Source organism: Syngnathus typhle, linkage group LG5 (genome assembly GCF_033458585.1).
Source record: "Syngnathus typhle isolate RoL2023-S1 ecotype Sweden linkage group LG5, RoL_Styp_1.0, whole genome shotgun sequence".
Lineage (NCBI taxonomy): Eukaryota > Metazoa > Chordata > Actinopteri > Syngnathiformes > Syngnathidae > Syngnathus > Syngnathus typhle.
In genome coordinates, this window is record NC_083742.1 from 7,953,797 (window position 1) to 7,979,708 (window position 25,912).

Below are 25,912 nucleotides of genomic sequence, written 5' to 3' on the forward strand. Positions count from 1 at the left end.
GCACTAATATTAGATTGCGCAGGTGCACTCACCATTGAGGAAAGCTAGTGAACATGCAGAGTGACAGATGGCGAGTCCAAAGTTTTACTGCCAAGATGAACTTCTAAACGTTTCCGGCAGAATCATCAAAAGTATAAGTGAGAAATTGTTTTAGAAACCCAGAGGGAAGGATTGACTATAACTAAGTGAAGCATTGCAACTCATTTCAAAGAGACCTCAACGCTGCGCTCCAGTTACAGTGGAGGGAGTGGTGGCGAGTTAAAAATAGGCCTCAGTGATTATCAATCACCACTTAGTCAGGCAATGCGGAGAGCAGATTGTAAATGAACACACTGAAGTACTTGAATAGTGGTCCTTGTCGCCGGCTCACACGCGGTGAATGTAAAGCAGTAGGACTCCTAACAGCGTGTGGATACACATCATGCTAAGCATCTGCATGCAGTGCAGATAAGGACAGCGGTTGAATATGTTCTGCTTTAGTAAACACCTCAAGGTTCTTATGGTCCAATCCATGAACAAAACACAAGACAACTTAGAGATTTTTGCTCTTTGCTGGGCTGAAGTTGAAGAGCAGTAATGATGTTTGACAGACCACACAAGAGCTAAAGGGACGACGGAAGGAAGATTTTAATGCCGCTCTTTCCAACTTTAAAGATTAAAACGGCAGCTTGAATCTCCTCTGCAACACTATGAACTCGTAGCAATTCTCTTGACAAAGCTTGTGTTGCAGTAGTTAAACACGCTATATCACATCATCAACATTGTATAGGAAGCCATTTTGAAGAAAATGTGGCTCATTTCAGACACTCAAGCTAATGTCAGCTGCTGTTGATGCCACGGAAAATGAACCGCAGCTTTAAGATTATGAATTGTACCACTAAAACAATTGAGTCACACGTGTTAAACTGCCACATGGTGCAACTGGAAGTTAAATCCTAAAATAGCAACTGTGGGCTGCAGTGTTACACTTGAGTTAACTGTCAAGCTTTGAGACACACACGATTCTTACATTACTCTATCCAATCGATTTAGTAATATACGCTCAACAAAATGTTGTCGTTTTTTGCTGCAATGACCTTTGCTCACTATATTCTGACAAGCCAACCATAAAATTTCTCTGGAGTTGGGTCAGCAAAGTCACATTATGGTGAATTGTCTCATCACTTTGAATTAATTTTAAAGTGAAGTTTACTCAGTTGCAGTCTCGCTTGGTTGCATTCTATGGTCTAACAGAAACGAACCATTGTTGCTGAGAAAAGTAAATTTGGTTACTTTAAAGTGAAGTATTTAATTATGCAAGAAGCCGTGTGAATGCAGGAAATTATGACTGTGGAAACAATGTTTGTATGTATTCAAACAAAATTGAATTTGAATAATTCAGACAAGTTCTATTTGTTTCTTCAATGTTTTGTTTCTCCTTTCTGCTCGAATATGCGCAGTAATAGAACCAGTAGGGCTAACATGTTCCATGCGTGCATCTCCTCTTTTCTGTAACCATGATAAATTATGCATCATAAAGAATTTACACACCTCAGACTGCTGTGACAGACACATTTGCTAAGGTCGACATGATAAAACATGACAACAGGCAGATGCTTTGATTTATATTTGTGATGGGTAGATGGGAAGCAGCATGGGAATGTACAACCATGGTTTTTCATTTGTGAAAATGCAATTCCCAGGTAATCTCAACAATTGCTCGAGCGCTGCTGAAATAAGAAGCAATGCGTTCCAATTCAAAAATGTGGTCCGTTGACCCACCTTGGCCTGAATCAAGCAATCGGGGTAAATTGAAGAAAGTGCATGGAATATGAAGCGCAGTTACGTCTGCTTATTACCCTTTAATAAAAAGTAAACAAAACGATGAAGGCATACAATCATATCAAGAAAGGACTGGTCATCACACATTGTGACTTCTTTAACAGGAGACAATCAAAATCAGCATCAATATGCAAAATAAAAACTAGGCGAACAGGCAAAAATAAAACAAAAAGGTTTCCAGCGACCAGAAGTGCAGTCTGTGTATAGTGAAAATGTATGTAAAAATATCTCATTTAAAAGATGGAGAAGGTGCTGAATAGACAAGTACCACCTTCCAGCTGTCACCACACCTCAACCGCATACCATGACACTTGGAAGTGCATGCAGCTGCTGTCACATTCCCACCACCCCATCCATCTGAGTTTTTTTTTTTTTCCTGCCTTCCATAGACCCAACAACAACAAGCCATCCTCCATCACTGCCTGTGGTGAGCTGACATTTTGGCACTTTTTCGTGCTAACGAAAATGTGATATTTGAGCAATTCAGTTGGCACCCTTTTGGGTCTCGACTTAACTTCGAGACAGCTGTGGTGCCCTACAGCCAACACCACCCTCAGCAATTGTTTTGGTTGAGATTCACAGAGACAGGTGACATTTCTTCCATCAGCAATTTGTCAAGTCAGCTCAACTGTCATTAGAAAATATTAAATTGAACAATTCCCATCATGGACATAGGTGATGGCCATTATCATAAGCCTTTAAGCCCTCATATTTACAATCATAAAATCTTACTTATTATGTGTGACTTTTGATTTGATTTGATTTAAGCCTTCTTCTTAGATTTATAGTTTAATGCCTTTTAGGACTTGTGAAAGATCCATGGGAACCCTGGAAAATCACACTGAAGTTTCCATCATCAACAATGACTGTCTTATGCTTTATACAACTCATACATCTTAGAAAAGCCACAAACACTTCCGTCTCTACCATGCAGAACCAACTGAGGTCTCTGAATGCATAGCAGCACTAATATCATCCCGCACACATTCTTAGGGTGAGCATCTCGATTCCTGACATGCATCACATTAGTGTGAGAAAGGATTTACTCAGAAGCATTGTCAGATAAGCACCCTGAATCTTATCACAAAGTGGGCTAAATCATGCAAGGCATACTAAACCCACAGGCATGCATGAGAGGAGTTTAAATTTTCTGAGAGGCAACAAAGTGCATGCCACATGCTTAAATTAAAGCACAACCAAAACCTTATGCCTGAGGAAAAAAACGTGACATGAAAATTATTCTTGCGTTCTTAAGCGTTTAAGTCAACTCTATGTATGGAAGAACATGAAGGGATGTTGGCAGACACAAATCAGAGGAAGAGAAGGGGCAGAGTGGAAAATTAGTCCAGAGCTGTGTAATAAAGATCAATAAATCAGGTTGTTGGATATTCACCGTTCCCAGCATGACAGGTTTGCCCATGACTTACTATCATGCTGATGGCGTAATGTGAAAATGTCAATCAACGTGTCCTGCATTATTAATGTCAAAAGATGAGCCAAGTTGCAGTAGCTCTGTCAGAAGCAGTATTGGCCAGATAAATTCATGACTATAATATGCTAGGTTTTAGGGAGCAACTTTTTACAGTCCAACTGAATTTCTGGCTGTGTAGCAATATATATATGTATATAAAACATATTTAACAAGGCTTTAATTATTTGTATTTACAAATGGCAAGATTAGTCTGAAACTTGACCACAAAAATAAAAGGTTTGGTCAGCGATGCCTACTCATTTCCATTTAAAATACAATCCACATCAAAAAGTATCAAAGACCAAGCCGACCTGCCCTTTTGATCACTGTCCATATCTACCTATTTTCTCTCTGAGAGAATTTCTTCTTGGTCTCCACCTACTGCCTCACTCTTGCTGAAAGATTGTGTGAGGGGAAGTAGGGTGGAGACAGACCGTAGAGGGAGAGGGTGGGAGACTAAATGATTCCCACATGCTGACCAAGAAGACACTTTCCAGGTGGCCCCAGTCTATGAACTTTCTGGGGCGGAAAGTACCTCGCTGGACTTTCCCGCACCCCCCCCCCCCCCTCCTACACACACACACACACACACACACACACAATGTGCACAAACTCCATATTGATCTACTTTATGTAAGGATGTTGTCACAAGGCAATATTTGGAAAAGGTACAAATACAATGATGTGAATATAAAATATCAATGCCCCATCATTAAAGATAAAAACATGTCTCTTTTGACTTCCCTTTTATTTCTGTGTTTACTTTAGGCCTAATTTGGTTTCATCTGATTTTGAAAACTGTCATATGTTCCGTTCTTATGGCCCTGTGCAACCTTTGAGCACATGTTCATAAAAACAAGTACACGCTTGTATTCATCATAAACTCACAATGCATAGCAATTTTATTTTATGATTTTAAAAACAGTAATATCTTATTCATTTCCTACCCCAGTGAATATATTCCTGACCTTTCAGGTGCAATTATGGGCTTTGCTTGAACATTTTTCCCCTAATGAGAGTAAAAACATTGCTCACATTGAGAACTACAATTCAATACATTATCAGTAACATTAATGTAAAAACCAGGAAAATCATCCAGTGCCCCAAAAATATGATCCAAGTGTTGTTGCTATGGCAACCCAAGACAGGACAAGCAGAAAGTCACCCCAACAACATAGTATGTTCCATTCATATTTGTAACTGACCTAACTGAAAAGGTCACAAACGGATATGAATTTCCTCAGAGACAATTTACTTTAATGAACTTTTAATTTTGGTTGGGACAATAATCAACAATTCAGCTGCTGGTTGTGCACCAATATCGTTATTCTGCTGTGATTGCACCACAGCTTTACTAGCAGTAGAGCCCAGCCTCAGAATGAATTGCTGCGGTCTAACTTTGCATGAGAGATAACTAGTCCCTTATGTGTATGACATCATCCTGCTCATCAAGTATAAAGGCCTGAGAAATAAACATTACTAAGGCAACAATAACGTTAAGACTACGCCATTAACGCTTTTGCCGTAGGCAATTCTGTGACCTTTGTTGTAATTATGACTCATTGATAGAAAGTGCTTCATACACACACGTACAGATCCACAAGACACGACATGGACATACCTTGTCTTTGGGTTGTTGGATGATGTCACTGCACCTCATTCAGAAATCAGCACAAATTCGTCAATTTCAAATTCACATCCTGCCACTTCAATCAAATTGAAATTCATTTTCATTTTACATTATTGTGGATGACTCCATGAATCTTGAAATATATATATATATATATATATAGGACACTTTTGTGTAGTATATATATATATATATATATATATATATATATATATATATAAAATATATATACTACACATATACATATACATATATAAAATATATAAAAGCACCCAGTGTGTGTTCCCGAGCTTAACAGTAAAAGTTGATTGAATCGATAAATTATTCCTCCCTATTAACATTGTAAATTCACAGCACACCTTCATCACATATCACACCTGCCATGTCATATGAGCAACACTTAAAAATGGACAATTAAATCTGACTGAGAGAAACCCAACGCTCAACTAAACATCTTTTTACTTCCAGCCAAATACAAAGGGCTCTACAGTCAACGTCACATGAGAGGATGTGAACCGCTATAATGGACATTAATACTTCAAAGTCAAGCCTTTTTAATCACAATCTTGTTTTACCCAATCTCTTGATGTAAAGATGACAGCAAGTCAGCAAGTACTGTATATAAGCACAAACAGGATACAGATTAGAATCACAGATTTCTTCAGCAAATGCACAAGCAAAATCAGTATTCCCTCAAGTGAGTAAGTGTATATGTTGCACATACACAGTGGCTTCTTAAAATGAATGAACATGGAAAATAGAAAAAATTCTACGCACCGTTCCTTTAATTATTATTTCCAAATATATTTTAGGTGCTGGATTATTTACAATGAATGAGTCATTATACTCAGAAACAATAAATATGTTGGTTGATCTTCATACAGCAACTGACTTTTTGAATATATTTTTAAAGATAATTTTTCAATGGAAAAATATATTGTGGGGGGGAAAATAGATCAATCCATTAGTGCTGAAACATGAGTATGCGTTGGTCCACTGTAGAAGTGGAGACATACATATAATGGTTTATTATTAATAGAGGGGACACTCAGAGTGAAAGCTGGCAGATGCCCATCCCTGCTCTGCAATGAGCAGTAACGTGTATGATTTTTTATGTATTTTTTTACTGCTGATGATCGTTAAAAGGAGCGTGACTCTGTCTTAAAGGAACAGCAGATATCCAAATAAGTGTTAGTGAAATATTTTATTGTAAACAGCGGTTTAAACTACAGAAATTCCATTCATATTTAAATCTACCAAAAAAAAGGCGGTGCAATGCTAAGAAGCGGATCAGAACCCAGGAAAAGATTAATATGAACAAAATCACTTTAAATGGCAACAATATTGATCCCACCTATTTCTGCCACTCTGCAGTCGATCAACTACCATGCCAGACATTCCTAAAGATTAAAACTCTTCAAGAGTTTCTGTGGCAAACAATGCATTCTGTAGGATCTGAATGAAGTGTGACTGAATGGATGTACTATGAAAAGGAGGAAACAGATGTGGAAGCTGAAGATTAGATTCCTGTCAGGCCATGCTCATACAAAGCTCTGCTCGCAGGGTGGAGGATTGACTGGTACCATATGCCAACACTCACTACTGCTCTCATAATTCACAAACAGAGTGCAAGAAGTGCTGAACAAAGGTTATTTCTAAATGACGAATTTATAGCTCTCATTCGTCTAACCTTGTGTGCCCTTAAATGTGGCCTATTAGACTTGCAAACAAATGATAACGACATTTCTTTTTCTAGTTGGTTATTGACCGGGTGGAATCACCAAGTGTAGCAATAAGTAACACATTTAGCAAGTTTTCTACCATGGAACACAATCTTGTAATACAGTCGATGCAGATAAAGCCGAGATAACGTTATCCCAATTCTGTGATTTTTTTTTCCAGATTTTCTTATCATGCATTGCTGTGGCATTTTATTTATATATATATATAGTATTATATGCAACATATAAATAGTATATATATATATGACACATAGGGGTGAAACAAAAAAGGTAAAAAGGTATTTGTTTTCCCACAAGCATAATGACTTTTACTTTATTTACTCATTATTTAATTTACTTAACTAATGAACCATTGATTGTATTGTAAACGTATGTCTGGGACCAAGGTACGTGTTTGACAATGGAGGGACATGGCCAAGTTTGGATGTGGCCTGCTCCCCAGGGTGTTCCATTCTGCTCAAATCAATCCTCTAGGCCTTTAACTACAAAATGAAGGAGCAACCGAGTAAAGTCTTAATCCTCAACCTTGAACCATCTGCTGTGGCATGAACCTTTATGGACACTAAGTGACCTGCGAAATTCTGATACTGATTTAAAATGACTAATAAAAAGTATTTCTTTTTTTCCCCCAATCATTTCCTCGCCAAATAAAAATCACAGCACATTCAACCCAAATGAGCTTGCAAATGAGGTCATTTGTCTATGCAAAGGCAGCAAACCACTTAGACTTTTAAAGCTGCAGTCCAAAGCTACCTGCATAAATCACAAACACCATATGTTTGCCTCGGTCTTAAGGACTGACGACTGCCAAAACAGCAGGGGTACACATCAAGTGTGTTCAGTTTTTCCGGCATCCAACAAACAACAGTTAACAGTTTCAATTTTCAAGCACACAAACAATGACTCATAGCGTCCCACTAGAGATTTGTGAACTTCTATGAGTCAAAAATCCAGTAGGGAAATGCAGGAGCAAATCATCTCCCAATGCATGCTCTGGATGGGGAGAAATCCCAATAAACCATTTAATTTGTGATAATGGGGAAGGCTGGATAACATCTCCTCAAAGCTTAAGTTTGCATGCCTTCAGTGGGTTTACTAGTTGAGCCAACACGCCACAGCCGAGATAGATCTAACATCCATCCATCGAGTTTCTGAACCACTTAGCTAGAGTGGGTTGACATATTAGAAACACACTGCAGTAGACAATGAACACTGACAATGCCGATCCTAATTTAACAATATTTTGTATGCAAAATAGCGAAAGAAGTGTGCAGATGGTGTGTGTGTGTGTGTGGGGGGGGGGGGGGGGGGTCTCAAATATAATAGTGAGGCAGAGAGGTTAAAATTTCAACGGACTTTTCCATCCTTGATCGAGACCGACTAAATCACTAAAACCTCATTCCAAATGCAGTAAAGCCATTCATTATATCTAACGTTGGCTGGCGATGTGAGGAGGATTCAAACACCGTCAGTGACTATGGTAACCATTCTAAATACGTGGATTTAACGCGGTGAGCCAACCCGACCATTTCAACTCAAGAAAAAAAATAAAGCTTTTTTTTTTTTGGGAAGGAAGTTGGTGACGTCTAACGAGAGCATATGGAACACAGGTTTGATGGCTGCACTCTTCAACTTGCAAATGTTTCATTCATAGCAAGTTTGTCTTCCACATTCAATATTAAGACTGACTGAAGGCTTTTGCAACCCAACCTCAAAAGCGCAATGCTATTCCCCACTGTGACAGATACACTCCACTGAATTATTTCCGCCCTGGTGATTGCAATCCACGCGTGCAAACGTCAACATATATACATACACGAAAAGATCAAGTGGAACTTACGTGAAAACGAAAAATAAAGTCGTCGATCCCACAAGGAGAGTGGCAGCTGTGGACACCGGGATGTATTTGGTGGGTTTAAATCTCTTTGCAGCGCTGGTGGGCATTCTGTAATGTCCACATTCCTTAATTGTTTATCCCGGGTGCAATAGCATGTGGAGAAAAAATGATCCAGGGTCGCCTTTTGGGTGGGATCATTGGTACGGGCAGTCCGGTCCTTGCTAACGCTGAAGCCGCATAGACCCTTGCAGTCAGGAACGGATCCGTGACTGAAAACCTGGAAATCCCACCCTTCCAATCCAACCCACTGGTGAGGTCACTGGACCGCTAGAAAAGGTGGAGCCTACACGCAAGTGTCCTCGGGAACCAGACGGCGCTGTAGCCTGCATTCCAAGAGAGAAACGGAGAAAACGGATTAGTTTGATGCAGCTAAACCAAACTCAGTTCATCAGCCAATGTCCTTTTGCAACAAACACATTAGTTCATTATTTACTCATTATTTACACAACAACGACGTTTTACCCCCTTGTTTTCCTTGATCGTGCGTTTTTCGTTTGATTTTAGAGGAAATGCTGGTCACTAGTATGCTTCAATCTAAATCCTTCTCATATACACACTCGCTGCTGTTTCCACCAGAAAGTCGAGCAATCAGAGCTATGCTGTCATCCTGTTAGTGGTATGGATAAGACCGCCATCAAGTGACCGATTAAAATACTACTATACTAAATTGTGTGGCAGTGAGCGCATTTATTTCGCCACCAAAATTGCATACACATTTTGGATAACAGTAATTCACAATTATATACGGTTTCCAAATTGATCTCATCCTTCCACATTTCACGACGCATTAAATAAATTCAATCGATTTTACAGTGCAATAGCAGGGTAAATATTCAAGTAAATGTTTTGCATTGGAGAGAAATAGGGGAGTTTTTTCGCAGTGCAATTTCTGCAGTAAGTCAATCAACTTCGGTCGTTCAGCGAAATTGATTTGACCCAAATCGCCTGCCGTACAACGTAAAACAAACCTGCTAAAGCTTAGCTTTTTGCTGGCTGCTGTATTTTTAGTTTCTGTGGCACGGCTGTCGAATGACTGATATTGACGTGTCTGGTGCCTTCGGCTAGCTAATATTTGCTATTTTACCTAGAAAATTGTCCTTTAGTCGTAACGAAACGTTAACGAGACACAAGTTCAGTTTAGCTAATTTGCTAGCAATTGATAGCATCTTGGGGAACTAGTGACAGGATGTCTTACAGGAAAACTCTCAAACTAATTTGTGGTTTCGCCGGAGGTTCTGCTGCTCTGGTACTGGCGGCTGCAGCTGCCGACTCTCGTGGCTATTTCGGAGAAAGAAGAACCGAGGCAGACGGTCGCTGGTCAAAACTGTCCGTGCTTCAAGCCGCGCAACCGGCGTGGACTGTTGCGAACATCACGCCAGTCCCGACTGGACACGCGTGGGACGTCAACTGGGACAAGTAAGAGCGTGTCGTTGTATTGTTCATTACTGGGGCTTAGCCATTTTGTAAGTGGTCTTGAATTTATAGTGAGCTGTGGCGAAATCCTTCCAGTTGTCCGTAAGACTGTGACAGGCAACGTTGTCCACATTGTTAGACTCCAGAAAAATTGTTTTGTTTAGAGTCCGTAATTGCAATTTTCATTCCTGACAAAAGACCTGAAACCTTTCTGACACTCTTCGTACTTTATCACTATATAGTGTGCACTCGATGTTACCCACAATATAGCTTGAAAAGTAGTGTAAAATAATGTCACTGGGAAAATCAAATACATCCCATGATGCTGCTAGATTTGGTACCAGTTCTGTTTCTTAGGTGTGCTCTGTAGCATGTATTTACAGACATTATCTTTTGAAGGGTATTTTTAACACTCCAATAAAAGTGGGTCGCTGCTTAACAATAGGAAAAACTAGGTGTCGCTGTCACGATTTAAGTCACTGATTGAAATAACCATACGAGACAAAGCCCCTGATCCAAGCTCACCACTATTTTTCAGGAGAGAACCTTCTACGCTGTCCAATGGCAAGAAGAAGGAGAGTGTAACCGAAGATCCCAGCTCAGAGCAGGACAACGGCAAACCGAAAGCCACACGCAACATCCTCCTCATCAGACATTCCCAGTACAACCTAAGCGGGAGCAGTGACAAAGAGCGATTCCTCACTCCTTTGGGTCTGCTTCATGTTATTTGGATGAAAACACATTACATTAATATATCACGAGCCAGGGAACCTGCCAGGGGGCAAAAAGTGATGATTCTAACGGCCCGTGATTGAGTGGTACAAAAAAGAGAGAAGCAATTGCAATCACTAGCAAACACTAACATTTCTTAATTAAATCAATCGCGTTATTTAGAAAATTAATACTTCTGAAACAGCCACATGTGTACAATTGGCAAGATGGTGGTTCTAGAGGACAGTTTTTGGACACCCCTGCTCTCAAGTGAGCATTTTAATAGATTGTTGTATCTGGGTTGTAGTAGTTCACATGACTCCTTTACATGATGTTTAGAGACATCGACATGCTTAACAAATGGTTCTTCCTTGTTTTCTACCTCAAGTCAGTTGATGTGATGTCCGCCGCTTTTCTTTCCCAATGTTTGTCTTCTCAGGTCGAGAGCAGGCAGAGTTGACAGGTCAACGTCTGTCAGCGTTGGGATTGAATTACGATGTTCTGATCCACTCCAGCATGACTAGAGCCACAGAAACGGCGCACATCATCAGCAAGCACCTTCCAGGTAGTGGAGACGCATCATGAGGTTTTCAGCTCATGCTCATTACGACCATTGTGTTTTCCCCTTATCCACCGGACGTTTCCTGTGTTTTAGGTGTGGAGCTGCTGAGTTGTGATTTGCTCCGAGAGGGCGCACCCATCGAGCCAGTTCCACCAGTCACTCACTGGAAGCCTGATGCTGTGGTGAGAGAAGCCCCCTTCCTTGGTCTTTGTTCGCTTTCAGTGCACGTCAGGTCAAATACTTGCAAACAAGAGGCTTGAATAAAGAACACTCTTGCCATCCTGACGTCACAGTGACTTTCAACCTCTCTGCCATCCTCTAGCAGTACCACGAAGATGGCGCACGTATCGAGGCAGCCTTCCGCCGCTACATCCACAGAGCAGAACCGAAGCAGAAGGAGGACAGCTACGAGATCATAGTGTGTCATGCCAATGTCATACGCTATTTTGTCTGCAGGTTTGTGTCATTTGCTGAGCTTGTCCAGTGTGGTTGTGCAGCCAGCTTAGATGTTACAAGTATTACAATAAGAATCTTGTTACGCTGTCTAATTAGGTTTATTATTATCATCATTATTATCCATGTTATAATTATTATTTTGCACTATAAGCACACACTAGTAAATGTGAGCAAAATACTTTATGGCTTTGCTTTTTGTACTGAGATTGCAGTCTGCCAACATGTTAGCTTACCAACTGTTATCTTGTTATTAGTGTATGAGTTCATCTCTTTCCAAAAAGTATCTTGACAGGACAAAATGTAAAAACCTTCCTTATGGCTCTTAACAATTTAAAAACACTCACAGATATTTTACATACAAAACAAATAATAGTAAAGGAGTAAGTGTGTAGGAGGGCGGACTCAACCTTGGAAGGTAGGGCAAGTTCCAAAATATAGTATATGTAAAAACATGGTGATATTTAATTAAACCATAATGATAATAGTGCATTTACAGGTTCACCCTGAAATCTCACCCAAAGGTTGAGTATCCCTAACTTTAGCGAGCAGTGTATATTTAATAACTATGTAACAGATTTTGTTTGGCAGTGCAGTTGTACTCTATATCGTCTTGTGTTTAAAGATTAAGTCTATTCTTGTTTGTTAGTAAAGGTGTCATCCTCTGTTCTCAGGGCCCTGCAGTTTCCACCTGAGGGCTGGTTACGCATGGGATTGAACAACGGCAGCATCACGTGGCTTACCATTCGCCCCAGTGGCCGGGTGGCCCTCCGAACTCTAGGAGATGCTGGATTCATGCCCCCGGACAAACTAACACGAACCTGATTGGCCAATACGGCGCACCTCCGGGACCGGAGTCAGGATGACGGGCTGGTCACAGGGTTGATGCTCAGTTTTCTCCTTAAGTGTCTTTCTTCTGACGTTCAAGTGTTGTTGTTAAACTGCCGCCGTATGTGATTGAGGCACTGTTAGTAACGCCAACAGAATGTAATTTATGTTTTTTATACGAGAGCAATTCCAAACCAAAAAGTTCTGTAGCTGTAAGCATTGGAATTGAATTGGGTAGTTTTATTGTCACTGTTAGCAGAGCAAACAATAGTTAGCAACTTTCTTGGTGTTAAAACATAAGGAGTTAAATCAATCAATAAATCAATCAATAAATATTACATACAAGTGTGGCACAGTGATACATTGAAGCTCAAACAAGCCCAGAGGTTGTTCACCCAAGTTGGAGCTGTCTTCAGTTGTGGTTTCAGCATATCATGCGAGCCACCTAAGTTCACCTCAGTTGACCAGACTGACATGTTGTTCACTTAATTGTGCTGTTGCAAGCGTGTGCGTTGCTGCACCTTTTTTCTTCAATAAATAATGAAAAAAAAAAAAAAAACTTATGTAGAACCTGTTTCCATTCCTTCTCAGAAGAGGATGCACATTCCCCATCCAAACACCATCTTGTGATTTCAATAGAAAACCATTTCAGGTCCCATTTTGCACATACCGTACCAGAAACAAACACTACTTGCATTTTACCCTCTTGCATTTTTTAAATTCTTTATTAGCGGATCAGAACATCGTAATTCAATCCCAACGCTGACAGACGTTGACCTGTCAATTTTTATTATTATTATTATTATTTTTAATTTAACAGAGAAGGGAGGTTACTGAGAAGTAACATATTCTGAACTACAAATGATCAACTCATCAGCAAGCTCTTTATTAGCGGATCAGAACATCGTAATTCAATCCCAACGCTGACAGACGTTGACCTGTCAATTTTTATTATTATTATTATTATTTTTAATTTAACAGAGAAGGGAGGTTACTGAGAAGTAACATATTCTGAACTACAAATGATCAACTCATCAGCAAGCTCTGAAGCCTAATAACCATCCTGATCAGTTGAATCAGGTGTGTTAGGGGCGGGAGACATCTAAAAGATGCAGGGCAGTGGCATCAGAGGACTGACTGGGTTTGGACATACCTGTTCTGGCCCAACTGAGTGCACAAGATTAAAAATTCTTTCAGTAGATCAGGCTCAACACATAACTTGCACAAGAACATTGCAACTGAACCAGTACAAACATTCATCAGCACAGTTGGAAGAAATTCAACCTGCAATGACAAACATTTGTCACTGAGCAATTTGTCACATTGAAAAGATCATAGAAGTAAAGTAGGAGTGATGTTTTATTGACTACTTGAAAGCAAACACGTCCGTGACATACAGAAAGAGAGATAATGCAAAAAGCACAAGAAGCATGGTTGAAGTTTTTAGGGGCACATTTGAAACGCTCCACACATTCAGAAACATTCAGAGAAAAATATTTCCTCTTCTAACCTGAGAGCACAAGTGCGATGACAATCTCCTCAGCAAAGTTGTTTGTGCTCTCTGAGAAAGTTTGAGTTCACCAAAAATTACATTCAGAACAAATCAAGTGTAAGTGGAAATTGTTTTTTAAATCAAAATGTTTTTTCTGTCTTATGGCAGGTATCTTTTTGTGTTTTTGTTTTTTTACACTTTCCTCCAATACAAGCGCGTATATTGGAAGTGAAAAAATGCCACACTTGTGTCAGCCAGAGATTACTTCTCCAAACTAATGAATAAAATGTATGACAGTTATCAGCTTTCAACTCGCCAGTCCTAAAAGTTTTCTTCTGATCTCTTATTGCAATATAACACTTGACTCCTGTGTCCGTGTGTTAGTCCCCCATAGGAAGCGGCTTGAAACTTTACCATGAGAACATGTTTCTAAAAGGGAAAGTCAAGATGTCCTGAATCCACTGAGTAAAGATAAAAACAACTCTATTTATTGAACAAATAAAAGCATGGAAGATTCATTTAGTATTCCTGGGTTTGCTGTGTTGCTACAGCCAGTAATGTCCAGATGTGAGCTAGATTATGTGTCCGAGAGGACAGAAGGAGTCCGTTACTTTTGAACATTAAGGCAAGTACTGAACTGAGGAAAATGCAGGAAATGGCAGTCGGCTTAACATCAAAAAACAAAACATTTTTGTGCTACTGACCAACATACACAAACAATATTTTCTTCTATTTAAAAACATTTGTAGTGCTGACAACCCCACACTGAAATGTGTTTTTGTTACAGACTTTGGAGCTTGTAATCATAATATCCAAAAAACATCAACTTGGGCAGGTGCTCCACACTTGTCACAGATAACATCCACGGTCTGCACTGAGAAAGTACACTCATTACTGAAGTTTCTTTTTTTTTGTTTTTAAATATTTTTTTAAAATATTGTGTGTGCTGCAGCTCAATAAGAGAACTTTTCTAGGCTCTTCCATTCTTCAATTTAGGCTTGTTATGGGAGATTGAGGATGATGTGGCGGTGGAGTAGACCCTTTAAATCGACGACTCGTTCAAGCGCTTGAGGCGAAGGCGTTGGATGTAGCTCATGTTGGCTGGGCTGTAGCGGCTGGGGCTGAAATCCGGTGAGGCGGCCTGGCGGGCGGGGCTGAAGTGACCCGAGGGAGACGTGAGGATGCCGGACGGCGAGCCGGGAGTCTGATGCTGCACCCTGAGTCGCTGTTTTACCACCACAGGGCTCGGCCAACTGGACGCATTGGTCAACATTCTATTTTTAGAATACTTGTTCCTTTTAGTAAAAGGCTTACTGAGGAACACTAACACCACGGTCTAAATTATTATGCAAATTATGTTTTCACTCTTATTTTTAAAATAGTCGATGCAAACGTCACTCAGCATAGGAGAATAATTGGAATGTTTTCAGACAACCACCCCCAACCATAACTATTTTTTTTCAAGAAAACAAAATGATTTGTACAGCAGTGTTTCAATACAAATTGGATAGTTTGCAAAGAACTGCAAATAGCCATTTGTTGAATTTGCTGAAATGATGGGAAATGAGAAAACAATTACTTTTGAGAGCCTGAAATTGAAAGATTTGGACAATCTTTGGTTAATAGATACTCTAAACAATTACTTGATTATTAAAATCAAGGCGATTCATTTGATTATCGGTCTGTTGTGGATTAATCAATTAATGTGGACGCCTCGACACATACAAACCTAACCTGTTCATGTCTGAGGAAGAGTAGGACTCCATTGTGCTCATCCACTTGTGAATACTGGGAAACTTTTTGAGATCCACCTCTACATCGCCGATTGCTGCCAACACATCCCGGTCCAACTTGGTAGGCGAATCCCTGCGAAAACATCAGACGATATGGCTGACCTCTTATCTGTGACACCTCAATCGTCAGTAAATAACACCTATATTTAAGACTCTTCATGGGACAGGGAAATCTCTCATTCAATTTTTGTTGCGTTGATCGACAAAATCCGCCTTACGAGTAGGCTTAAGACACTCTGCCACCAGATGGCTACAGCGAACTTGATAAAATTGTTAACTTGCTGTTAAAATACATAAATCGAGCAAGCATAAAAAAAAAAAAATTGTGGTTGATTTTTTTTCCCCTTTTTCTCACAAGGCGTCTTAGAAATTATTTATTTCAGTGCGTATCCTGTGCTTCAACCTACTATTATTAACAAATACAGTTTTACAAATGAAATAAAAGCAAAAATGCTTTCCATAAAAGTAATTTAAACGACTTTCTTACGTCTACAAAACTAACTAAAACTAACTCCAATTATGGTGAACATGTCCTTTGTCTTTGCCAATTAATATTATTTGGTGTTGTCATTGTTTATTTCAATATTGCTGTACATCCGTACCTACAGAAAGAAGGCCAAACGAATGACAATTGTAGTTTACTTTATCATGCATTACTTGCTGACCTTTTTTTTTTTTTTTTAAATAGCACTCATCAAATATTCTGTATATTAAAAAAACCCAAATCAAGCTTTTTCATGAAAATACAAAGCTAACAAATTTCCTGTAAAAATTAATTAAAACTAACTGGATTTAAAACAACAACAGTCAAAACAAAATAAAAAGTAACTCCAAAGAAAAGCCCCCAACTAGAAATACTCACCCATCAATGAAGAGTCCCCTTCTACTGTGAGGTGGGGTCCGAGGAAGGAACTCATGAGAATTATCCAAAGACTTATAGGAGGATCCTGATGACCCCGAGCTGCTCAGGTCTCTCCCGCCATGATCCCACGATTTGGACCTCGCACACAAGTTGCGCACCCCTGAGGCCAGCCCCCTTGTCCTGCACATCATTTCGAGGCTGTCCTCATCTGCCTCAAAGAACTCTTCGGAGCTGCTGCCGCCGCACCGTTCCTCTGACTCAGCCACCTTCAGGGCCTCGTTGTTTTGGGTGCTGTGACCAAGGGACAGCCGCTTCAGCTCAGCGCCCAGGTCTACGCTAATGGAGGAGCCGTAGGAGTCAAGGGTGTCTCGGTGTCGGTTCCCGCCACTGCTCCTTCGCTCCCTGCATCGGTCTGGGTTGTCCGGCAGTTCTTGTAGCGACATGCGCTCAAATTCCTCCGAGAGGTTGGAGATGGGTGAGAGTAAGTTGGAGGCAGATGGCGAGCTCCGAGGGCATATGGTGTCGCCATTGGAAATGCCATCTCTTGGGGAGGAGCACACCCCATCTATGCAGACGCTGGGTGATAGCAAATCCTGCTCGGCTGCCGTCTCGATCAGGTCGCCTCCACGATACTTCAATCCCATTGGCATGATGTGGAAGTCGTGACCTCCCACTGCACCTTTCAGGTTGTCCAATGATGCGGCGGAGGAGGTGATGCAAGTAAGTGCTGCATTCTGCCTATTCTTCATCTCCTCAAGGCTGATGTCCTCACTCTCGTCCAAGAAGGCACCAACAGAGATGGAGTTGCAGAACTTCTTGGGCTTCCCTGCAAGCACAGACGTTCATTCAAAGACAGATAATGCCGAAGTCCAGCATTTGCTAGCCTCATTGTTCAGTTCTTGCCGATGACAAAACGTGAGTTGTGTTCCATTCAAGTTCTAAAGCCGTGTAGAACTTTGCATTTCTGTGCAATTTGTTGTGCAATTCCAAAGAACTACAGATTTAATCAATTCATAAAGTGGTGCCATTAATTTTGGCAGAAATATACTTCTCTCAATTCACAGACTCAAGTTTACAAACTACAAACAGAGTCATTGCTACAGAGGCGCCACTTGATTCCTGAAATGGTGATATGCAAATGAGTGAGGCACAACACCGCATTTGTGCCCAGCCCCTCATGCTTCCATGCTCATAACATCCGAGGTTGGAGTAATTGAGTGAATAGTGTATTTTCCCTTTTTTTGTGACCAATGTGTTTTCTCTATCAATAACATGTAAAAGTACCTGGGGAAGGAGTTTTAAATCTGTTGCTGGTCTCATTTTCCCCTTCTTCACAAGTATGTGGAAAGGAATCCCTCTTACGCAGGTACTCTTCCAGCTTTTGAAGTCCCTTGGTTGATGACAGATCTACAAAACTGCCAAGAAAGTCCCAGTATTCTGCCCAGGGATGACCCATCTCGTGAGCCAAATCTCTGTAGGATGTGAATATTAATTACTGAGACTGTTACTAGAAAATACATATAAAAAGTGCACACATTTTGATTTGATTTCATTCTATTCTACTGGACCCAATATTCAAATGACAACTCATCCATAACACTTGAATGCTATCAATATCGAGCCGAGTAATTTTAAGAATTCTACTGTGAAGCGACAAATAAACATGCAACACATGGATTAGCCCCAACGTGAATGCATGAAAGGACTACCACAATGACTTAACAACTAGAATTAAAGTACAGTGTACAGTTGTACAATGACTAATGTTGTCTTACCTGCCAACCCGCTCTGCACCACGGTCAGGATCCGACTTAAGAATGTTGTGGAAATGCTCTGCTCGATTCCGAGGTGGGGTCTTCCAGGAACGTCGAAAATCCCCCGCCTAAGGTGGACGATTATACTGTCGTTTAGGTATGATACTACATTTGACCTTTTTCCAGAAACAAATGACGTGAATGCAAATAAGAAGTGAAGGAAACTCTTACTTTAGAGGGACTCAGTGGACCAGCAAAGGCTGTGACAGCCATCAGTGGATCCAGCGGGCTTTTTGCATGTCGTTGGATCAGCGAGAGACTCTCTGAGGCTTCGGGCGACCATGGGGCACCTATGATGGGCTGTGACGTGTTATCGGCTGGTCTAAGCAAGGGGATGTAGCAGCGGTCTGTGGAATGAGCAGAAAGATGGCATCACACAGAAGAATCCTCCCAGTGATCTTTTGCTCTTCCACCTCAGTATTATCTATTTAAATATAATGTTACATTTCTCTATTATTGTTTACCTTCTTTTAACTGTGCGTAATTGGAGCAGCGTTGTTCAATAGATAAAGACTCAAAAAAGAAAATGCAAGCGTAATTAGAGGTCAGCTAGTTTAAAGATAGCAACATGATGTGCTGATGTCATCCTGCTACTCTGGCCAGTGTGATGTATTGACAGTTGACACACTATGTTTTGGTCCTCAATCCATTTTTTGTCTTTGGAGACTGCAATTTCTACTTCACAACATTAAATACATTGCCCGTCTTGAGCCAGGCTTCTGAGAAATAATAAAATGTTAGCATGGACATTAAATTATGAAATAAATTGTTCAAAATGTGTTTGCTCTTACCCTCCAAATAGTCCCTTATTTTCTCTCTCACTTCTGGGCTTGTGTCCTTTCTGCTACAAATAATCTATGGAAAGGGGGAAACGAAAATTCACAATACAGACAGACAGCTGTTAAAATACATCTGTTGCTGGCTTAGTGCTTATGCTCGTCTAAATTTAGTCAACAATGTGCAGAAGGGATTGGAAACATTTGGAGAGCTAGCCCTAAGGTCAGAACTTCTCAAACTCACACACGAGTGCTCCACAATGGCACCCCTTTGCTTCAGTTGAAAACACGTACAGTATATAGTTAGTTTAGAGTGTCCCCCCCCTTCAATAAAGCCTCATTCCAATATAATAATAATAATAATTAATTCAATTTACATAGCACTTTTCAAGGACCCGAAGATGCTTATATTATATTATATAATATTTAATACAGAACACAATGTTGAATTTGTTGATGCATTTTTGTCAGTGATTATGACCTCAAATCTACTTTGTTATGATGGAACAAGATTGGCACATTTTATTTGAACAGGTTTTACTCATTCCTCTTTTAAGCACCTCTCAAGGTCTACCAGGTTGGAAGGAGAGCATCAGTGTACAGCCTTTTTCAGATTCATTCAATTTCAAGCCTGGGCTCTGGCTGGGACACTCAAGGACATTCACAGAGTTGTCCCCAACTAACACCTTTTATATTGCACCTGTGTGTTTAGGGTCATTGGCATGCTGAAGCTGAACCAAAATACATCACTCTTTGAGAACAAGAGCGCTCTGGACCAGTTGTTTCATCCAGGACGTTTTTCAAAATTTAACTTCAAACCTGAGAAAAGGGGTTTTGGGGAACTCGTTGACAATTGCCATTTAGCGGGCTAACCAGATCTACCACCAGAACAGTGTTAAGACTGAAAAATCATACTAAAACACAAAGCTCTGACGTTTTGACCCAAAAACGTTTGCATGGCAATGTAAACATGCACAAAAACTCAATTAGTGTTGCAATTCTTCTTTAAAAAAATAAAATAATAATAATCTAATTCCAATGGCCCAGTACTACAACATGGCCAGAGACACGATGTCCCAAACTGCACGTAAATTACATGCATCTACTCTTCAATCCAGACTAAAGCCTCATCATTATTTTGGTGGTTTTGCTATCAAGATTATGCTAGTTTGCCTCGAGTCATTCGGTAAAGCAGTGCTTCTCAATTATTTTCTGTTACGCCCCCCCCTAGCAAGAAGAAAACTATTCGCGCCCCCCCTCCCCACCGTGACTATCCTAACTTGTCTTGTAAGTCGTAAAATGTTGCACTGTGTCAAACGTGACAGAAGTAACAATGAGAGCGCCACTGCCCCCTGCTGTAGTAAACGCGCAATTACACTTTATTCTAGTACTGCCAAAAAAAAAGCCTGTTCCCCAGGGTCACACGCGCCCCCCCCAGGAATAGCACCGCGCCCCCCAAGGGGGGCGCGCCCCACTATTTGAGAAGCACTGCGGTAAAGGAAGGTTAATTTATTTGAGAAGTTTGAAAGTACTTGCAATCGTAAAATCATACTTAACATGTTACCATTGAAGACATTTGAAAAATGCCACTAAAGACCTTGTTTTTAAATTTCTGGATTCAGTGCCGTTTAAGAGTTTTTAAGGATTCGCTGAAATCCCGTGTACTTTGTATGTCTACCTATTCTGTTGGCTTGTGACTAAAACCAGCAGGGAATACGATTTTGAATAGTCACATACATCACAAGGCTTCTGGTTGTCACTGTTCTTGCAGTTCTTATCTGTGTCAGGATGCGTGCACAGCACGTTGACAACATCTGGACATCCAAACTTGCAGGCAAAGTGGAGCGGCGTTTCACAACCCTGACATAGGCATACAGCACAATACAGTGTGAGCACAGGCAGAAACAAATTCTGTGATCTTCTTTGTTTTTTGATAGGCTGAGAGAAAAAAAAACCAAAAAAACTACCGCCTTATCTGGAGTGTTGAGGTAAAGATCGACAATGTAACGAATCCGCTTCTGCAGCGTCTCTTCTTGGTCATCGGGGTACATGAGACGCATGAACGCTGGGTCCTCTAAAGTATCCAGGAGAAGTTGGGCAATGCCCGCTTGGTTCTCCTTGGCCGCCACATGCATTACGTTGTACCTGCAGCCCTCCTGAGCACACATTACAATCAAATGCTCTGAAGAGGATTATTTTGACTCTTCTAAACAATGAAGTGCCTCATGTAAAACAGCATTCACCTAGCCTCATTCAACTGGAATTTAACCACTCGATATGCAACAAGGACAACAAATCTTGGGATACCGGTAAAATTACAGGTAATCTTTATTTTTCAATTTACTAAAACACTTTGATTGGAACTAAACATGTTCTAACAGTTTGGCAATGGCTCTTGTTGCACAAAACAAGATCCAAGAAAGCATGGCTCTGAGCTTCATTTTCAGTGAACCTCAAAATTTACAGACATTCCAGAAAGTGTTGGTAAACAGATTAGGTTGAAAATAACGAGTTTCATTTGGGCACAACTCACCTGAACGATAGTGGGGTTATCCCCTGAGCCAATGAGATAGCGCGGGTTGCCCCAGACACTAGCATGAAACTCTTTCTCATCTCCCTCTTCCACGGCTTTCCTCAGCTTGGCCGTAAGGTCCTGGGTGCGTGGGCACTTGAAAGTGTTGGCCCGTTCCCTGCTAATGGTATCCACATCCATCGTGTCTTGTGTGCAGAAAAAGACAACTGAATGAGAGCCCAGCACTCCTTAGCTGCTAGATTAAACAACCAGTAAATCCGGGTTCACGGATTAATTATTGCTTTTAAATAAAGCCAATTCACGTATATTACTAATATGAACAGAGGGCCAAAAAAAGCAGCAATAGAAAGGTTATTTGGAATTCACAGATATTCAGCAAAGTGAACAGTGAAACTTCTGCTTGACACTTTGCTTTGATTTGCAATTCTACAAAGCATTCAGCCAAATACTGATTTACAGACTGTACCTTTGCTGATGATTTGGCCTGGTTCAACAGGAGATACGCATGCCATGGATTTGTTGAGAAAGGGGAAATAGTCACAGATTCCCTTGGCAAACCTCTCAGCATCCTCACGGTTGGAAAAGGCTTTAAAACGTGATCCCTTTCTCGCCTTTACAGCTTGAAGGGCATCTTTCTTATCTGCATACACATCTCCTCTTTCTATGGGCAAACCATGATCAGCATGAGTACTTATTTATTGTCATGTGTATTTCAGCTATACGTGAAGTCGTTCTTGAATGTCAACTGGTTGTCCTGACGCTAAACAAAACCAAAACGGAGTTTTAGAAAAATATAAACATTGACACGGGAGAGTGGCACAAATACTAATGCTCAAAGACAGAGTACGTCAATGCTTGGAAGCACATTCTCGGAACTAACCAACGTGTTGAGTTGCACCGAGGTAACGAGGAGGCATTGTGATTCGCTTTAAATGGGACTGGTCCTATGGCCGCTTTTCCAAAACACTAAATACATTTAGTAATTGTGCAACAAGGAAGTGTTCAAATGGGAAGGTTGGACATAGACAACACAGGTGAAAAAATGTATGGCGAAGATGACAGAGTGAAACAATAGGACACTAATATGGGACAAGCCGCAATTGTCTCCAAAAAACAAAAAGCAAGGCTTTCTTACCTTTTCTTGACATGTCCTCCCATAATGGAGGACATACTCCATAATAATAGGTTGGGGATACTTGTGCTGCTTTTGAAGGCGTTTTCATCTTGGATTGAGAGTTAGAGATCTCCTCTTCCTCTGGCGGGTTGAGCCCCACACCATAACCAAAGTCCAGTTCCTCATTTGGGCTGCCGCTTGCTGCAACACTTGTCTTGGCACACGGTTGAGGTTTGTCACGGTCAGCTGCTGAAGTTACGTCGTCTGCATCCCTTGCAGAGGAACTCTTGCCCGTTTCAATGGTATCACTGGCTGACTCAAGGAGCTTGCGCGCCAACTTCTTTTCAAGGATCGATCGGGTTGAGGCCGTGATGGCGACGCACTTCAGGTCTGCCCGGGCAAATTCCTCGCGTAGTTCATCCGCTGTCAGGCCCTTCAGCCTGGTTAAAACTGCCTCCATGCTTCAGCCCACTGGAAAACACAAGACAAGCAAACACCAATCAATAACATCAATAAATGTATCTTGATTTGTAAATCCAAACAATAAACAATACAAATGACTATGTGCACTTTCCACAAAATAATCACTAAATCGCACGCTAGAAAATTCAGCCAAGAAGTTGAATTCTAGCTTGCAAACACATGCAGGGCTATGACATAAGAAATAGTTCCTAAAGGCTTGATAATTCTAGCAGCACACATGCAATGAGTATGCCCCCTCCGAACTGACTTTTTACTTTAGCAACACACGAGGTTTCATACGAGCAAGTTTAAATGATTCTTGACACCAATTCCACAGAAGCTATGAAAAAAGCATTTTGATTTTTCAACAGTTAATTAATTAACAGCAAATCGAGAATTTTATAAACATAAGCACATTATATTTTTTTTATTTTGATTTGATTTTGTTTGTTTCGGGAAGTACAACACACTTATTACAGCTTCATTTTACATGACTTGTCGAAAAGGGAAGCGGGTTTAAGCAATCTTTCTTATCTGGTCCCGTCTCGATTACAACCAAGGTTTCACTGCCAGACACACAATCTACATTATTACTCATAATACTACCATAATCATAAAAAGAGAGAATCAAAAGAAAACTCAAATTTGACCAGGATAACATCTGATTTGAATACAGCAATTACAAATAAACTGGAAGTTTGAAAATGAGTTAAGCACAGCATAAAACTGGAAGTTTGCATAACAATTGCTATCAATTTTCTACAGCCATATACTAGTTGAGGTTCGCCACCTAACTGTGCACTTACATATCGATCACACTCTTAGCAAAGTGCTTATCCGCTTTTCAGTCATTACTATCACTCCCTAATAGAGGCGTTAAGACACTTTCAACCTTCTGATATATTAAACCTATTATCGATTTAAAAAAAAAGAAAAAAGCACCACGTCCAGCTAGCCTGCGCTAGCAAGTTTGCAGCCGGGTAGTGAGCTTGGCTAGCATACTAGAATCGGCTCTGATGAAATTCTGGTCAAAAAAAGCAAAAACGTTACCAATCTGGGGAGACTATCAATATATGTGCATTACATAATTTTATACACATTTTTTTGCAATAAACGGATGGATTGGTCTGTTCGTCGCATGCTGTCACACCCAACTGTCATATGAGGCTTCTCAGGCTGCAACGTCCAAATTTGATACGTCTTCGGAGTGATGATGGCGATAAAACCGAAAGTGCATCTGTTGACATCTTTGAACAAACGAGTACTCATACTCACAGAGCAACGTGTTTTGCATTTTACGATGAGCTTTAGGAAGTCCTCGTTAGTTTTATACACAAGGTGGTGGACAGACACAAAGCTAAGGACGGTCTGATAGTCTCGTCTCATTGTTTACAACGTACTTTGCGCATGCTCAGTTTCAACAGTACTAACGTTGCGTTCCCTATCGTTTGGATTTTGAAAAGGTATATACTCTATTTACAGTAACAAGAGGTCATTTAAACAATGTTACCGTAATTATATATGGTATTTAGAGTCCATAGTAGCGAATATACTGGCATTTAGTTTGTTTTTTTCGGTGATATTTTCGTCCTTACACTAAATTAATTGAAACACGATGAAACGCTCATAAGTAGAGCACGTATCAAAACCCGTAAACGATTGAACAGTAAAAATCGGGGATGGTCCTGGATAAGTTAATTGTACTCCCCCCCACACTCCATTTGAACGTCTAAATAGCTTTGACGTATGATAGCTTTTATCTTCCTTCTCTCAAAAATGTAAGCTTTTGTGTAATGTGTTTATTGTTCAATACGTCAAAATCAATCCATCTCCCAACTTTCAGAGTGTACAGCATTTACAAAGCAGTACACAAGTAAACATTCAAGAGCCGAAACGCAAGACAGGTACCTACCTGACATTTCTCAGAACATTCCAAAAGACATACTGTGAATAGTTGAAGTTGGCTGCCAGAATAAGACTTAAAACGATCAAAGTTACGTGTGCTTTCTGAGGCGTGCCTTTCTGCTAACGTTAGCCTCAATGCGACATAAATTTCTCCTCAATGTCCGCGTTCATCCGCAGTTATTTTCTAGCGCAGTTTTTGTTCTACGTTAAAAACAAAACACATTTAATGTGAAAGCGACCGACCCCCCAAAAATAAAAATAAAAGAACCACGCGCACCACCACCTCCTTCTCTCCGCGACCAGATAGTTTCAAAATACAGACAGAGGACCCAGTGTTGACCAACGTGGTGCCTGAACAAAAATCCCTAACATATTCAAAATTCAGACACCAAGGACCCACTGTCGCCCAACATGGTGCCTGAACAAAGATAATGACATACGTGGAACATTTATTCAAAATCCCGAATATAAAACGTTACGGCAAGGTAATTGTCCTGTTATAATAACATTCCAACAGACAGTCTCAGTACTTTTTATAGAAAATGAGTAAGTTTGAAAGATTCAAAACGCAGTAGTTGTGTTGAATTTTAAGCCATTCCCTTTCAATTAAACAAGCGTACAGAAAGAACATCT

The 25,912-nt window shown here is 40.4% G+C and overlaps 3 protein-coding genes across 6 annotated transcripts in view; 1 reads left to right on the forward strand and 2 right to left on the reverse strand.

Moving 5' to 3' along the window:
- Window positions 1-8,884, reverse strand: part of zdhhc8b (zinc finger DHHC-type palmitoyltransferase 8b) — a 36,727-nt gene extending 27,843 nt beyond the window's left edge. Inside the window, exon 1 of the mRNA XM_061278053.1 lies at window positions 8,505-8,884. Coding sequence (XP_061134037.1) covers window positions 8,505-8,608 — 104 coding nt within the window. The 5' untranslated portion in view covers window positions 8,609-8,884. The remainder of the gene's footprint in view (window positions 1-8,504) is intronic.
- A 603-nt stretch (window positions 8,885-9,487) lies between these two features.
- Window positions 9,488-13,068, forward strand: pgam5 (PGAM family member 5, serine/threonine protein phosphatase, mitochondrial). 2 transcript variants are annotated; one of them, XM_061278061.1, is made up of 6 exons: window positions 9,488-9,977; window positions 10,513-10,685; window positions 11,125-11,250; window positions 11,341-11,429; window positions 11,570-11,703; window positions 12,375-13,068. In XM_061278061.1, exons 1-6 carry the CDS (start codon window positions 9,748-9,750, stop codon window positions 12,523-12,525), a joined length of 903 nt encoding a protein of 300 aa, XP_061134045.1. In that variant the 5' UTR covers window positions 9,488-9,747; the 3' UTR covers window positions 12,526-13,068. The 2 variants fall into 2 exon arrangements, with proteins under 2 accessions (XP_061134045.1, XP_061134046.1); XM_061278062.1 differs by having other exon boundaries at window positions 11,573-11,703.
- Window positions 13,069-13,869: 801 nt separating this feature from the next.
- ankle2 (ankyrin repeat and LEM domain containing 2) lies at window positions 13,870-25,658 on the reverse strand. 3 transcript variants are annotated; one of them, XM_061278051.1, is made up of 13 exons: window positions 25,287-25,658; window positions 22,934-23,383; window positions 22,265-22,459; window positions 21,799-21,983; window positions 21,233-21,421; window positions 21,003-21,125; window positions 19,281-19,344; window positions 18,661-18,836; window positions 18,451-18,557; window positions 17,960-18,147; window positions 16,676-17,501; window positions 15,755-15,886; window positions 13,870-15,273 (listed from the first exon to the last, which is right to left on the reverse strand). In XM_061278051.1, exons 2-13 carry the CDS (start codon window positions 23,370-23,372, stop codon window positions 15,063-15,065), a joined length of 2,835 nt encoding a protein of 944 aa, XP_061134035.1. In that variant the 5' UTR covers window positions 23,373-23,383; window positions 25,287-25,658; the 3' UTR covers window positions 13,870-15,062. The 3 variants fall into 3 exon arrangements, with proteins under 3 accessions (XP_061134035.1, XP_061134032.1, XP_061134034.1); XM_061278048.1 differs by having other exon boundaries at window positions 13,870-15,294; XM_061278050.1 differs by lacking the exon at window positions 25,287-25,658 and adding an exon at window positions 24,650-24,809 and having other exon boundaries at window positions 13,870-15,294.
- Window positions 25,659-25,912: the final 254 nt, after the last annotated feature.

What these genes read in the sequence shown, in the direction of transcription:
- ankle2 (XM_061278048.1), bottom strand. Translation starts at nt 23,372, where the DNA reads ATGGAGGCAGTTTTAACCAGGCTGAAGGGCCTGACAGCGGATGAACTA. An exon ending in GGAGGACATGTCAAGAAAAG is followed by an intron (nt 22,460 to 22,933) that starts GTAAGAAAGCCT and finishes GTTTGCCCATAG; the next exon opens with AAAGAGGAGATGTGTATGCA. An exon ending in AATAAGGGACTATTTGGAGG is followed by an intron (nt 18,837 to 19,280) that starts GTAAGAGCAAAC and finishes CTCATTCCACAG; the next exon opens with ACCGCTGCTACATCCCCTTG.
- pgam5 (XM_061278061.1), top strand. Translation starts at nt 9,748, where the DNA reads ATGTCTTACAGGAAAACTCTCAAACTAATTTGTGGTTTCGCCGGAGGT. An exon ending in GCGATTCCTCACTCCTTTGG is followed by an intron (nt 10,686 to 11,124) that starts GTCTGCTTCATG and finishes TTGTCTTCTCAG; the next exon opens with GTCGAGAGCAGGCAGAGTTG. An exon ending in ACTGGAAGCCTGATGCTGTG is followed by an intron (nt 11,430 to 11,569) that starts GTGAGAGAAGCC and finishes GCCATCCTCTAG; the next exon opens with CAGTACCACGAAGATGGCGC.